A 13,322-nucleotide genomic window follows, 5' to 3' on the forward strand; every position below is an offset into this window, starting at 1 on the left:
CCTGAAACAAAATTACTAAAGGAGTATGGTTTGATCTCCTGCACAGAAGCAACAAACCTGTACCTGGAAATGGATTGTATTTGTTATATCTAAATAGCGCAGTTGTGTTACTCTAATTCTCTCTTGTGAAAGAAGATTGAAGGCCTAAATAGCAAAACTACTGACCCATTTTTTAGGAAGAATGAAGCTCATCATAGAGTCCTATTCACAAGGCTACAATTCAACATCACTCAAGCAAATAGCTTGACAGTACTCCATGCACTCAAATTCTAGCTTCACAGAACAGTTATTACACACAGCCCTCAAGTAGTAAGTCCTTATATACACAAGCCCACTTTTCAAAGGTTGCTGCCAATCCCCCAGAGAGAAGTTACAAAGAACTCCATACACACACACATTTTTATTTTAATAAATAAAGTTTTACAGGCTCAGGCTTTTTTTTTTTTAATCACATATACAGAACAGAAAAATGCCTGACCAAGTAACATGAATTAAACTACTAACCCTGGGAAGGAACGCATGCCCTCTGTAACACTGAAGACCTTAACTGAAAAGGGATTTCCCATCGGCAGCGTAGTAATTTACTTCACAGATTAGATAACTTGAAAGAGATGTGGCCAAAGCAGAGAGTGACCCTAAAGGGACCATTTGTCCTTATAGAGCCACAACAGTGCAAGAAAAGCCAAGAGCCCAAACGCCTCCATTTTCTACTGTCACTTCTGGATGAATATGTATGTCTTCACATCCCTTAAGCAATACATTCTAACCACAAGTAGAAAGACTAAGCACAGCAGGTATGCAAAATTATTCCATTGAAGAACAGACATTGGATGACACGGTAATGTTATATTTCAAGATTTTAAATTAGCAGATGCTTTTGCATCCCCTTCAGTATGGCAGTGGAACAGATCCCACCTTCTCTCCTAGAGGTTTAGTCCAAAAACTTCCTGTTGGCATTAGCACCAAAGAGAGCCACTCTGATTTCTGGCATCATCTGTTGAGAAAGATTACATCAGTTATATGCAATGGGCAATAAAATTGCTGTACATTCCTCATTGTAGGCACTGTGTAATAGCTAGGCTAGGCTTCAAAATTAAGAAGTCAATTCATCTGAGTTTTCTGAAGCCTTTATCTGATCACACATTGCCTGCTGCTCTTACAGACTTAAAGGATTGCCGATACTGCAGCATAAGAAAGAGATGCCAGAGCTAGTTTTTTTTCCACTAGGGTATAATAAGTCTCAGCCAAAGTTTCTAGTACTCAAGCTAGCTTCAGTAATTCAAGTTAGCCTCAGTATTTCAACATCTTGACTGCAGTGTAGTCACAAGTCTTTCAGTATCGTAATTTCTAAAGTTTTATGCTCATGCTTAATTCAAAAGGGATCATTCTGGGAAAAGCCATGTTTGTTGTAGAGAAGCACAAACAGTAGGCAATTTCCTTCTTTCCATTCAAAAATAACTTACTTGTCATCCGTGTTGAAATCTGATCCCACACGCTATTGTGACTGTTAGCATGTTGGAAACACAGGGGTTTAATTACAAGACAAAACTGGTTAATTATATCTTGTTCACCTTGGCTGTTAGAGAAACTCACCTGCTGGGCTACAAGGTCCAGCCGACTTTCCAGGGTATTGGAAACCTTAATTTTACCATCACTGTTATAGATTTCAACACCTCCAGCACTAGAAAGGAGGAAAAAAAAAAAAAAATCCATTAAATCCATGGTACATCTCAAAGTCAGAATGTGGCAGAGATATTATCCCAAACCAGTGCTTATAGGCAAGTCAGATATGTAGGTAAGACTTTTATTTTTTAAAAAACAAACTTTTTTTGATCATATCTTAACAGGAGTCAGCACAAAGTGATCTAGTGAAGCAGCAGTGCAAAGCATGTTTGGAGTTATCAAAAGCCACAGCTACATACAAATGTCCTCATTAGCATGATCTAAATGCAAGTGGAGCTATGAAGTCTGTCACTTCAGAACAGCTTCAGACTCTGTATTTTACTATTAATAGACAGCTTTCAGATTTTGGGAAGCGAGGAAGAGTGCTAAAAGTGTTGTTTGCTGGCCCATACATAAAGATCACTGACTATCAGAATACACAGCTTTGTGCCATGTTCTTTACCATACTATACAGAAATAGAGCCTTGCAGACATAACAGACATACACCCCATCAAGTGATTATCCTGCAGCACCTTATGACTCAATTTGCTTCATCTTGAGATAGGAAGCACGGCTACATCCGTATTCTCTCTCTTTAAAAGACCAATAGTTAGTTAAGTTTCTACGTACGGTTATTCTCTACTTCAGTACTGTGTAAAAGTGTTTTGCTGGCCCATACATAAAGATCACTGACTATCAGAATACACAGCTTTGTGCCATGTTCTTTATCATACTATACAGAAATAGAGCCTTGCAGACATAACAGACATACACCCCATCAAGTGATTATCCTGCAGCACCTTATGACTCAATTTGCTTCATCTTGAGATAGGAAGCACGGCTACATCCGTATTCTCTCTCTTTAAAAGACCAATAGTTAGTTAAGTTTCTACGTACGGTTATTCTCTACTTCAGTACTGTGAATCAGGCTGGAGGTTGCACAAAACTCTTGTTGACGTTTTGACTGAGACAGTACTTGTCTGGAGGAAACTGCAGGGTCTGTGCTTGATTAATACAAAGACATGCCAAATTCCACTAGAACAGCAGCAGACACACTGTGGGGATATTCCATACACAATTTTCTGAGACTGTCCTAGTAGGAGTTGTGGCTTGAAAAGTTGCATTAAGTTAGTGCTTTATAAAAGACTCCCATTTTCCTTACATTTCCTCCGGCAGGAAGTTGTCTTGGTCAACGTGAATATCCACATCCCTTTTTGTGGCATTTTTGTAGATGGGAATGCTCTTCTGTACAGCAGTCTAGGATACAAGATAAATCTCTAATTAGCATTGACAAATGTTAGTGCACCACTTGGGTTTGGTCACTCATTCATTTGCAGTAATAAAATTAAGGGATTGAGGCCCCCCCACCCCCCTTTTTTTTAAGTAAGCAAATGTATTTCAGTACAGCTTTTGAGCCAAACCAATTATTATTCTTAATATCATAGCACTGTCTAAAGTTTCCTAGGTAATATCCAAGCAAGCAAATGATCCCCAACTTGAAAAGCATACTTGTTCTCTTACATTGTATCTGCAGCAAAAAGTGCAGCAAGCAAAGCTTGTTTTCATGTCACACAGATGAGATCTGAGCAGCAAATATTTGCAGTTAGGTCCCAGCCTTCATGAGCAGGATACTGTCACACTATTCTAGGTGTCTTACCTTAACCATAGGGAGATCCTGCTTCCTGCATCGAACAACTATTCTGGGCTCAAGCAGCTGGTAGAATCCCTGCAGAAGATAACCACTACAGTATCAGAAAATTAACATTTTAATTGTCTGAGAATTTTTTAACCCCAAGAAAGGAAAGGAGCTGATGAATTTGAAAACCCAAACCTGACAGTATTAGCCTCTTTTATTTAGTTCTTTGCTTGCAAGTCCACCTCATGCAGACATTCTGAGAGGACAGCACCAGTATCCGGGAAAGAGCCTACAACTATGGATTATGTATTTCTTTGTTAGCTTCAAGTTTGGAACTTAAGTGCAACTAAACATATGTATCATAGGACTGAGTTTCCCAGACAATGTACATGTATACATAACAATCATTGCTGTCCAAGTAGACTGAGCATGCTGCCAAGCTGACATTCTCCTACAAAGTTCTTGGAGAAGACATGCAGTAGTTTCAGGTGCCTGTTCTAATAACTCCTGCTCTGCAGTTCCTGTAGTAATACATGAGAATAGAATAGAATAGGTTTAGTTCCAGTTGGAAGGGACCTACAACGATCGTCTAGTCCAACTGTGAGTACTGATGAGTACCGATCCCTCACTGGATCAAATCTAATAAGCCAAGACAGATGTGGCCAGCTTGCAAGAGCGAGACAGGTTTGTTTGACGTACGGCAATACCAGACCTAAGTGTGACAAAGAAGCCACACTGAATTGGAAGCACAAGCTGGTAGGAAACATTGTTAAGAAAAATGCCATCAAACTGCGGACAGGAGAGCTCGTGGCTGGCTTCTGTGAGAGTTTATAGCAGAAGGACCAATTCATACCAGAAGGTGGCACTGGTGGTCGCACGACTGACCCTGGCCAATGCTTCCTGGATTTTTAGCAGTTAATTTCTGGGGCTTGAGGATGGTATTCTAGGTAAGCAAAGCTTTGATTTCTGCTTTGTATGTCTGTCACGGACACATGCCATACTACAGTAAATTTGTCAAAGCCAGGACTTAAGTCTCAAATGCAGAAAAGATTTTAAAAGCGGATAATTACTGACTTACAGGTTTGGAGAAACAGCTTTTGCCAACGGTGCATTTGATCCGACTAATTACTACAGAAGCTTAAAGTATGCATCCTAAACGTGCATGTTACAATGTATGTGCGCGCATCTGCAATTATTCTTATAATGGAACTGCTGTTTGGTATACCAGGTTTTACACCTCAAAATAAGCTGCAGCCTTATCGGAATCCAAGATTGAAAGATACAGCAGAAGTGATGTTTAAAACTCAAAGATCACCCAGCAACATTTGATCTAGATTCCAATACAACTGTAACTTCCAGTGGGTTATGTTTGAAGAAAGACACCTAGGAGGATGGGGCTGTTATCATCTATTTGTTACAATTTAAATATTCACCTGTAGAACTAGTCCGTCCAGCAGTGTCTGGTACCTGGCAGTATCCTTCACCACCTTGGCAAGTCTCTGCTTGGCCTCATTCAGCAAATCCTACATTCAGAAGAAATCAGATCAGCAGAGCCCATCTGTTTGGCATTTGGTTTCATGCCTACCAACTTTCTGTACTCCTATTCTAGCTATCACACCCTGCCAACACGTAAACGTACACTCCAGCTGGTGTTCATCCAAGCTAGACCTTCATCTCTGTGCATGGCACAATATCCTTTCCAAACAGTTCCCTTCTCCTTGCCCTGATCTGAACCCGTTATAACCTGACAATAATTCCTTTTTCAGGAAAAAGGGAGACCTCAGTAGTAAAAGGATAGTATTTATAATATTAATTCAGACAAACTAAAATATTTTGTAAATCATTCCCTAAGGTAAACTAATAAAGTTGTCCAAATAACTAATCTTTTCAGCTTTGTGGTCGAGCAAAGAAATCTAATCTATCTTTTTATCAAACAATATTCAGGTTAGTTATTTTTTAATTGTAAGTAAATGCAAGTCAAAATTTAAAAGTGAGAGCTTATTTTTAATTTGAAGTAGCCGGTTTTGATTATCTTTATTCAGCAAATCAGTATCAGATGAGATTGAATTTTTAAGAAATTAAGAGTCAATTAAAACAGAGCTCCTAGAACTGAACCATCATAATTACTTCAGATAAAGAAATTGTATGATTTGGTATAAACCTTTCTCTACTGTCCTGCCTCATAGCGTTTAAAAGAAGAGTGCGTGTTAACACAATCAGTACTAGGATATAAGACTATCACAATTTAACGTCACGGTCAAACCTAGTTATACTGTCCACCCTAGAGTAACATAGCATTTCTGGAACTGCTCATCTCTCTTGTTCATGAAAGATGCCAAAGATCTGATAAAGTAAGAAAGAGCTAGCAGCATGTGACTTTAAATGTTTTAAAATGAGGAAGAGTGTTATGCATTACTCAGAAGCATGAGGTTGAGTCAGCTGATAAATGAGGAAGAGATTACCTAACAGAGACTATCACAATAGAGTTAGCTCTTTAGCCACGCACCTTCCTCCTCTCTATGAATACAATCTAAAGTTTGAAACTAGGTTTAAAGAATCAATAAACTGGTGATTTTCTTCTGCTAACTCCCCTTTTTCATGGTAGCATCAACTTGAGCAACATTACCCCATTTTTTATTTTTGACTTCTACAGGTCTCGCTGCTTTTCCAATAGCTCAACAGCACCATCTAGCAGAATATGAACACTTAAACTGTTTCTGAGATGGGGTAAGAGATAATAGACAACCTGCAAGCTGTAGAATGAGCAGAATGAGAACACACTACACGTGGTGTAGTGTACCACATGTGGGGTAAGATAAACATAGTAAGCCTGAACTAAGAGTAAACATAGCCTGCTCTGAGAAATGATCACTCACCCTATACATCAACACACAGACTGGTCACCTACTAGAACAAGAAGCAAACCTTTTCATATACTAGGGGCCACTAAAGGAGACAGACAAACCTGGTTAGTGGTGTTTTAAGCCTACTTGCTTAAGCCATGCCAGATTTAATGCATAAATGTTGCTTCAGGCAAACAGAACTTCAAAGTTCTACCATCCATGCAAGAGAGAGTTCCTGCTCTTTAAAGAAATAAGCTATTGTCCAAATGATAGATAAAACTGCTGCCTGCAGTGTTGCTGGCAGAGAACTGTATCTCCCTAAAAGAGCAGGTAATAGAAACTGTGAAAATAAGCTAAAGCAGACTACTGAAGCTGGTCTAAATCCTTAATGACTTTTCAGAGCAGCTGGGAAAACCATTTTTGTATCTTGAAGCAAATGCCACTCAATCACAAGTCATATTTTTCTTTAGAGAATGGTTAGGGACATTTCCTAACAGATGGTAGGAATAGAACCTCTGAGTCTTTACCACAGAGATACTCACTGCAATAAGGTCATCCCTTGCCTTGAGGACCTTCAGTCTTGCCTGATTCATCAGGTTGGACATCTGACTGCAAGTTGCATGATAAAGTTGAATCAATCCACCAGACTTTGACAGAAGAACTGCAACATTTAACTGCATACTTTACATTTAAAGATAACAATACTACAACATTTAATAACAAAGCCTGTTCACCTGTTTGAATCTGTTTCTGAACCTGCACAAACGATTACAATGCAGAACCCCATCCTTCAGTAAAGACCCACCAAAACTAAACCCGACATGAACATTTGTCCCAGAGTAACAGGCCAGGATAGAGTTCTAGACATTAACTACATAAAGAAATATGAAAGATTCTTTCACCACACTTTCTAACAGTTATACTATTGTAGCTCACCTTTGATAATTTCTCCCCAGGAAAAACTAGAAACTCATAATTAGAACTAAATATATTGGCTACAATTTGCCTATTTGACAGGGAAAAAGAGTTTTGTATAAAATTTGCAATAAAATGAGAGCTCAGGCTCTGAAGTCAGCCATCTAACCTAAGCAACTTACATTTTCTTTTGCTGTTCGATTTGTTTCTCCTTCTTTTCGTAATACTCCATGATTTTCAGCCTCTGTGTCTGAACAAGGCGACCCTTCTCAATGTTGAATTCTTCTTCTGCCTATAGTAAAAATTAAATAACTGAAGTGGAAATTGATTCCATGGGCTGAAAAAAACAGAATCAAAATGAAACAGCCATGCTTTCAGAGCACATTCATAGATAAGCTAGGATGATACAGTTTATGGTTCCATATAAACAAAACATTTCAACCAGTACTCAAGTCAAAAAGAGTTCAGGATGTCTTCTGCTGAACTAGAACCTTGCTAACTAAGATACAGCTTATTTTATCAATTGACTGACACGTGTTTCCTTGCAGTATTTAGCACAAAATTACCAGATTTATATATTATATACTGTTAAGCAAAACTCATTTTACCTGAGCTTCAGGTCTGATTTGTTTTTGTAGAATCAGTCTCTTTTCTGGCTACAAGAGATTCTACCTAAAACAAGCTACCCAGCCCTCAGTGTCCACAAATTTCATTACTCTAAGCAATTCTGACACAAGGAGAGTGACAGTATAGCTCTTACTTTTTATAAAGCCTAGCCAGACAGCATGTGAAAACACATGGCAAATTTTCCTATTTATACCTGAGAATCCAGTCTCAACTTGTGACTTCTGTTTGCAGATCATCAGGAATACCTGCTTTAGTATGGATTAAATATTTTTGTAGATCTAAATGTTTAAGGGAGATTAAATATTATTAGTAATATATATGCTGAGTCCAATACCAACAAGATATTTCAGTATTGGTATAACGCAGATTGCTAGGGTTGTAAGGCACCATTAATCCTTTAGTAAACATCTATATTCTTTCACCAGGTTAATATTAAACTCAGTCTCTTGTGGCTTAACCTAAGTGGAGAATTCTGCAAGTAATTCCACTCATGCCTTAAATATAAATTTATGTTTTAGTTCCCCGGGATACCTACTAAATCACATCCAGAATTAAGTCTGCAGGTGGCTACACAGGTTTAGGTACAGTTATGAACCTGCTTACAAACAAACTTTCACCAATATAATTCAATCAGTTTAACTTTCATCTTTTATCATTTTGGTACATGTATGAATGGTTGTGCAAGATTACTAGCATTATTGCTTTCATTTACTACTAATGTCTCTGCCTGATACGCTATGGAAATCAAGCAAAAATTAAAATTAAACCTTCCGGTAATAGCTTGTTATGACAAACCTTAGCAGAATTCATAATTATGCAGAGAATTCCTTTAATCCTCAGTGATGTCAAGTTACATATAGGAGGTGGGGGAAGGTGTTCCACTTAATCCAGTCTATTCACATTACCTCTCAGCTCTCCTGATTGCTTAAAAAAAATGAGGGCACTTGCATATGAATAAATTTATATTTAAGAACCACTAAGAAAACTTTGACCAAAAAATACCTCCGACTTGTTTTGATTTGTCAAAAGCTAACAAATATTAACTTAATTTGATAGCATCACTTTTCGCTATGTAATAACTAAACATGAAGTAAGCTGTAGTTTACAAAAGTGTTCTAGGACTGCTCTGACTGCAACTATCAAAACAGGATGTCAGATGCAGTTTTCCTTTTGCACTTATTGACATTGAACTTCCATTTTTACCTTTGCATCTATTTCTTCAGCCTTTTCATTGGCTTCCTGCTCAATGAAAGCCATCATATGCTTGATCTGTAACAAGAGAGAGAAAAGAAAATGTTTTCTGTTGGAAAGGACTTTGATGAGAGGAAGTATGTATATATTCCTCATTTGTACAGGAGGCCCCTCCATATCCATTTACTAATTCATATAATGTTGTTTTTCAAGGAAATTAAATTGAGCATAACGTCAAAGAGTCAGTTCTTCTTAACACAGATTACAAGAATTATTTTTTTTAAATAATTCTATATAACGCTGTTTCACTGACTGTCATTAGAAGAATGTACTTTAGATATGCAACTATACCAAAAAAACCCAACCCAAAAGTAAATTTATATAAATGTGAGGCTGGGTATTTTCATTCTTTACTAGTGAGAACAACTTTTTTTTCCCCCAGGATTAGTAAAAACAAAAAATCCTCACACAGTAAAATTAAAGTAGTCTGTTTGTTATGACATTTACATGAAACACAGAAGATTAACATAGAGTCCCTGCTCTACATCAGGCATAGATGGCATTTGAATGAACCTGGGCCTTCCACACTAGATGACCGGTGAAGCATAGCAAAGGGCTACTGACCACTCTGGTCAGATCTGTACAACCAGAAGTTCCTTTACACGCCTGAGAAATCTTTCCTGAAAAAATGTAATAAATTCTGTAAAGACTTACAAGGTCATTAAAAAATGCCGCTATATAGAATCATAGAATCATGAAGGTTGGAAAGGACCTTTAAGATCATCGAGTCCAACCATCAACCCAACACCACCATGCCCACTAAACCATGTCCCTAAGCGCCTCATCTACACGTCTTTTAAATACTTCCAGGGATGGGGACTCAGCCACTTCCCTGGGCAGCCTCTTCCAATGTTTCACCACTCTTTCAGTAAAGACATTTTTCCTCACGTTCAATCTAAACGTCTCCTGGTGCGACTTGAGGCCATTTCCTCTCATCCTATCGCTTGTTACTTGGGAGAAGAGACCAACACCCACCTCGCTACAACCTCCTTTCAGGTAGTTGTAGAGAGTGATAAGGTCTCCCCTCAGCCTCCTTTTCTCCAGGCTAAACAACCCCAGTTCCCTCAGCCGCTCCTCATAAGACTTGTTCTCCAGACCCCTCACCAGCTTCATTGCCCTTCTCTGGACATGCTCTAACACCTCAACGTCCTTCTTGTAGTGAGGGGCCCAAAACTGAACACAGTATTCGAGGTGCAGCCTCACCAGTGCTGAGTACAGGGGCACGATCACTTCCCTAAAGGGGAAGTGAACCTTATATGGGAACTTGAACCTTATATGGTTCAAGTCAGAACGACTTTATAAAGTAGTTGCATATTAGTTTGGAGGAGCTGGGGAAGGAGACATACAGCAGCACTAGTTGATCAAGACCACATCAAGTATATCACATCCTGTTTTAGAGCCTGGTGTGCACTAATATATTCTACTTGAAGAACCTTTTTGAAACCACCTCAAAACACTATAAAGCACAGATCCAACAGCTCAAAGACATGGAAAGCTATTATACTGAGTTCTGCTTATTTATCACATGCCTTTCTGTGACCAGGCCTAAGTTTAGGTTCACATTTGGGGCAGACTGTAAGGACTCACACCCAACGAAACTGCAACTTTGAACAGGTATAGCCATTTCCAAGGGCAGGTGGAGTGGACCATATACTTGAGCAGAACATAAAAACCTACCGACTTTTTGCTTGCACTTAGAGACGAGACACGTTTTGCAGACAATCTGGTCAAATAAACTTGCAGAAAAGATTCTATTTATATAATCTCATGTTAAAATGAAGTATTTTAGAGAGGTAAGAAAGGTGCCAATGTGAAAACTGAGCCAAAGAGCAGAACAGCACTATGCCCATATAGATGAAAAAACAGAAGTGGACAGACAAGTGGAAGATTTTAAGCATGTGCAGTGGAAGAAGTGAACAATAATATCTACACCCTCAAAATCAAATCAGCAATTTTTCTTTTAATTCCAGTTTGCAACACTTCCAAGTGCATGTCCACCTACAGCATCAGTTTCCTACCCTGCCCGCCTGCTTAGATGACTGGTTAAACCAAGCTTTAGATCTACCTGCATTTCAGAAAGCACAAGAGAGGCATATAAAATAAGGAAATAATTTTGCTGTATAGCCTATTGTTGAAGGAGACTAAGAACTTTTGTATAGCAGTAGTAACCCGTACATTACTGAGTCACTTCTTCCAGTTTGGTTTGGTTTCTGAGTTTTGGAAAAGTCCTTTAAACAGTTCCAGGTGTTCATGAAACGTTCTCTGCATAACGAAGAAGAATAAGATGGAAGCAAGCTGATATGGCATCCATTTCCCCATGTCCGATAAGACTGAACAGCTTTATTTCCTTCAAAATCTGTTGTACTGAAATCCCTTTTTGCTCTTCATAGGAATGAAAAAGAGATCCTAAGTGAGGCTTTCACATCTATAAATAGGATAAGTTTTAATAACACTGACAAAAATATGTATTTTTAAATGAGAGGTTAATTTTAAATGAAGTTAATAACTTTAGCATAGTAGTATTTCCTATGGAAAGGAAGAGAGGGTTTTTCCCCATCAGTAGTAGCGTGATTATCCTTTCCATGGGAAGTTCTAGATGTTAGACTGGCTTTAGCTAGAAGTGACTAGCCAGATTAGATGGAACAATCCATTAAACACCTTTGACAGAATAAAGCAAGCAAGTCTATCAATGGGAAAAATTCTTAATTAGAGATGATTTTCAAAGTAAAAATTATTGAAAGCACCATGGCAAGTAGTTGAGAGTTCAGACAACCAGTTAGCAAGTTCATACCGGATTTATACACATGCAGAACTGTCATGCCATCAGCAGCGTTCTCTTTTCCAGTTCAGGAGTGTAAAACAATGACAGGGAAGTTGCAGATGTGAAATGCTATTAGCATTACATGTTTAGTATATCAACAGATCCTGAACTAACCTTTGAAGTTCAGGTCCATGGTGGCTGAGCAAGACCACCCCAATGTCAGCTTTATTTTTATTATCTTCATGGAAGAGGCAGGAAAAAACAAACAAGCTTTGCGGATAAAAGGCAAGAAAATGTAATGTTACAATTCCCTTTTTGCAGAAAGACAACCTACTGATTTTACTTTCAATGTGATGCTTCCTTGCCAAGACACTATGTTTACTGAATGAGAAAGTGAGACATGAAGCACTTATGATGCAAAGGACAAAGGGAACTTGGCTGATCTGCTCATCACCTGTAGAAAACTCCACAGACCAGTGCTGACTGGATCCATGCAGTCTTTAACACAGCACGCCATTTTCAACCCAGCTCAAAGCAGCTCTTTTAGGCAAGGGCAGCGTTTACTGTCAATAAGGACAAAGTGTCCTGCCTCAGGAGGAAGTGTCCACAGTCAGACTTCAGGGTTGTAAGTTTCCATTGCAAGAGAAGCCCAGGTTGCACTACTCTGCTTAGGATATAGAAGTGAAAAAGGCATTCAAGAATGCTGAATAGCCTACCCAAATGCTAAGTTACAGCTAATCAGATGTAGTATAGCTATAAGAAAAAAAAGGGATGGAAAGTCCTTAGAGAGCAACATCTAAAAAGACAGTACTTACCTAGGGCAGTGCATTTTATCTGCCTTAAAGTGCAGTTAAATGCTATAGACAGCCTAAAGACTACTCATGATCCCTTTCAGTATAATCTGGCATAATACATCATCAAAATGCTTCAACAAAGTTCCCCAATGGGTGGCCAATCAATCCCATCAGGGAAAAATTCACTTTCTTCAGAAACTTCTCTTCCTCACTAAGATTTCCAGAGGAGATCTTTCCCCTTCACCAACCCTTGCTTTCACAGGAGAGCACCGCTGTTCCACCCGCAGAGCAGGAGACCCTACTCCACAACTAAAACATGAATCAGCCGCAGCTGCCTGCAGCCGCTTCTGCTGTTGCAGGTTTCAGAGCTGTCACTATCCCTCCTGCTCCAACTGCCTTTTACCAACCGGATGGACCCTTCAGCTCAGGCACACCTGAACCCCGCACCCAGCACGGCTTCAGGGCAAGGAAGCTGCCTGGAAGCTGCCTCCGCCGCTCCGGCGCAGCCCTCGGTGCCTTTCTCCTCACGCTGGGTCCGTCCTGTCAGCTCGGCCCCGGCAGGGCCGAGCGCAGTGCGGAGGAGGCAGACCTAGCAGCGGCCCCAGGGCCGCCGCGCTGCCCGCTCCGGGGCCGCAGGCTCGCGTTCGGGCTGGGTCCCGCGGCCCTACCTGCTTCTGGACGTCGGCGTCGCTGAGCGCCATGGCGGCGGCGTTGACAGGGTTGGCGGCGGGGCTCGAGGGAAGGCGGCTGGGGCCGTTGGCGACGGCGAGTGGAATCAAATCCGGTTCGGGTCGCAGCTGGTGCTGCTGCCGCTGTGTCACGCCGCCCCGCC

The 13,322-nt window shown here is 39.9% G+C and overlaps 1 protein-coding gene across 2 annotated transcripts; it reads right to left on the reverse strand.

Moving 5' to 3' along the window:
• Positions 1-381: 381 nt before the first annotated feature.
• On the reverse strand, positions 382-13,316 carry ATP6V1E1 (ATPase H+ transporting V1 subunit E1). 2 transcript variants are annotated; one of them, XM_009278960.2, is made up of 9 exons: positions 13,159-13,316; positions 8,888-8,953; positions 7,240-7,349; positions 6,685-6,751; positions 4,733-4,822; positions 3,321-3,389; positions 2,826-2,920; positions 1,594-1,681; positions 382-994 (listed from the first exon to the last, which is right to left on the reverse strand). In XM_009278960.2, the coding sequence occupies exons 1-9, from the start codon at positions 13,189-13,191 to the stop codon at positions 932-934; spliced, it is 681 nt and encodes a 226-aa protein (XP_009277235.1). In that variant the 5' UTR covers positions 13,192-13,316; the 3' UTR covers positions 382-931. The 2 variants fall into 2 exon arrangements, with proteins under 2 accessions (XP_009277235.1, XP_009277236.1); XM_009278961.2 differs by lacking the exon at positions 13,159-13,316 and adding an exon at positions 11,871-11,954 and having other exon boundaries at positions 384-994.
• Between the last annotated feature and the right edge of the window lie 6 nt (positions 13,317-13,322).

Source organism: Aptenodytes forsteri, unplaced genomic scaffold, assembly GCF_000699145.1.
Source record: "Aptenodytes forsteri isolate BGI_AS27 unplaced genomic scaffold, ASM69914v1 Scaffold241, whole genome shotgun sequence".
In the NCBI taxonomy this organism is placed as follows: Eukaryota; Metazoa; Chordata; class Aves; order Sphenisciformes; family Spheniscidae; genus Aptenodytes; species Aptenodytes forsteri.